Source organism: Morone saxatilis, unplaced genomic scaffold (assembly GCF_004916995.1).
Source record: "Morone saxatilis isolate NCDOM2014 unplaced genomic scaffold, NCSU_SB_2.0 Contig14, whole genome shotgun sequence".
NCBI lineage: Eukaryota > Metazoa > Chordata > Actinopteri > Moronidae > Morone > Morone saxatilis.
This window is the reverse complement of record NW_023339696.1, coordinates 22,444,946-22,447,363: the sequence shown is the minus strand read 5'-3', so window position 1 is coordinate 22,447,363 and position 2,418 is coordinate 22,444,946. Positions and strand designations below refer to the sequence as shown.

The 2,418-nt window shown below is 40.2% G+C and overlaps 1 protein-coding gene across 1 annotated transcript in view; it reads right to left on the bottom strand.

Moving 5' to 3' along the window:
• Positions 1–1,646: 1,646 nt before the first annotated feature.
• amdhd2 (amidohydrolase domain containing 2) overlaps positions 1,647–2,418 on the bottom strand; it is a 7,855-nt gene continuing 7,083 nt past the window's right edge. The window contains exons 11-12 of the mRNA XM_035655351.1: positions 2,138–2,239; positions 1,647–2,057 (exon numbers count right to left, since the gene is read on the bottom strand). Of these exons, the coding sequence (XP_035511244.1) occupies positions 1,978–2,057; positions 2,138–2,239 (182 nt within the window). The 3' untranslated portion in view covers positions 1,647–1,977. The remainder of the gene's footprint in view (positions 2,058–2,137; positions 2,240–2,418) is intronic.

Here is a 2,418-nt window from a genome sequence, read left to right as displayed (position 1 = left end):
CTTTTATTCTGACGGTCTTCCTCCTCATGCCGGGCTAACTGTCGCCGGCTTGGTGCGCTTCTCCTCCAGCTCTCCGCCGCGGAGGGTTCCCTTCCTCCGGGGACATTTTCAGGACAGGACACCGGGCATCAGCCGGGACGTATCGACCTCTTATCCGGTCAAGATGAGTATCTTCTTTCCTCCATTACGGTCCGGGAGGATGAAAGATAAACGGCCGGTTCATGTCGGTCCAGCTCCCCCCACCAAACTCCATTATAAATCCAGCAGTAATTCCTCTGGTTTACAGAGTGTGCATATTATAAAACAATGAATTTAAGTTGCTTTTATGAATCATTGCTGCTTTAATACACCAAGCGCCACTTTACCTACAGAAAAAATAAAATATTGCTGGTTTTACTCTATCTCACTATCTCAGAACTTTAAAAAAAATCACTGGATATTCGGTGTTAATTCAGCATAAATAATTCACAAATGTTTCTTAAACACTATTTAATTTACTTATAAATTAATTAAAGTATCTATGAGGGTTTTTATTTGTGGATTTTTTGTTTAATAGTCTTATTAAATATTTGATTCTAACCGTTTATACAGATATAACTCTTAGTACTTTTAGTTATTATAACCTACCTTTTATCCTGTTATATGGCGGTTATAAACTGTCACTTTAGTTGTTTTTTGCAAGTTTTTGTAATAACGGTTTTCTGACGAAGGAGCACAGCTTTTATACTGTCAATGAGCACACGTCACTTGCTTGTCTTCAGAACGACCACGCCCCTTTTTGGGAGAAACCATAAACCGTTAAACCATTGTTTAACCATTAAACAATAAAATAAACAGAGTTTATGATTTTATTTACTTCCCAAAAGAGTGAATGACAGTAAAAGAGGAGATCTGTGGTTTTAGGTCGTCTATGGAAGCCAATTTCTACCAATGTGATGAGAAAAAGGACATTATTTTAAGAGTTTCTATAATCCACATTGAGCACAAAAATGATAAACTTTGGGACTGATAACTGTACAAAAACACAACTTTATCAGTGATTTGGGTGAAACTGGATCATAATAAATATCGTCTGGTCGCCTCTCCGTCTTCAGGCTGCTCTGCCTTAACAGCTAACGTAGCTACCGTTAGCTAACTGCTAATGTAGCTGCAGTTAGCGTGCAACCGAACGGGGCTCAGCAGCCTCTCAGTGACAACACAACCTCCGAGGTACCGAGGTGATTTACTGAGTTTCCAGATGGACTTGTTGGTAAAAGAAGCTAACTCTCACCAACAGTAATGTTAAACGTCGTTAGCGTGTGCAGCTAACGTTAGTTGCCCAAGAAAAGCAGCAGGGATTGTCAGTGAAAATCATCAAATATTGTGCTTTATGAGACGTTTGTTACGTTAGTATTTCCATTATAGGTAAATTCAGAGGGAAATAGTGCATTGTATTCAGATTAAGATGTTATAAAATAAATAACCTTCTAGTTGTTGGCTGTTGCACATGGCAGTAATTTCCACTCATTTATGACTTATTACATTTAAACTGTAATAAAAACACTGGTTTGATAAATACAGCACAGACAGCGTGAACAGAAATCCACCAAAACAACAGATAATACAACAGTAAATGTTATTGCTCAGAAGAGAAACAATCATGTCTCTGAAAGTTGATTTATCCGGTTTAATACCAAAACATCAATATAAATGTGATTACAGTAAACTGTAAAGCATCTGAACGCAGCCTAATAACAACCTGTGTTTACAGCAATCATTCATAAATCCATTAATATGTCATCTATGAAACATCAAGACACCCAGAATAATCCTCAATAAGAGTCAATAAGAGACTCAGATTGCTGATACTTGATTTAATTAGAAAAATACTGATTTTTAAAGAGGAATCAAAGCACTGGCTGTTAACATTGTGTTCTGATGAATTAAAACATTCATCTGAAGGCACCGCGGGTCCCAGCTGTCTGGTTTCTTCTCCTTCTATGGTCCTCTCCGCCAAACCTCGTGTCCAGAGATATACGTGGCTTTGACGTTGAGGCCGTCATCGAGCAACACGAGGTCTGCGGCAGACACATCATTAATATAATTAATGTTAACTGTTTGTGTGCGCTGCAGGTGTGATGACTGAGTAAACCCTGACCTGCGTCTGAGCCGTAGTCCAGGTTTCCCTTCTTGTGGCTGATACCCAGGAGCTGAGCTGGATGCAGCGAGGCAGCTTCCAGAGCTTCCTCCACACTGCAGCCTGTTAACACACACACACACACACATACACACACACACACATTAAAAGGACATCCAGAACTGGTCGAGGCAGACGACCACAGACCTAGAGCCGGGGTCTGTCCGAGGTTTCTGCCTCTTAAAAGTCAGTTTTTCCTTGCCGCCGTCGCCAAGTGCTTGCTCATGGTGGTACTGTTAGGT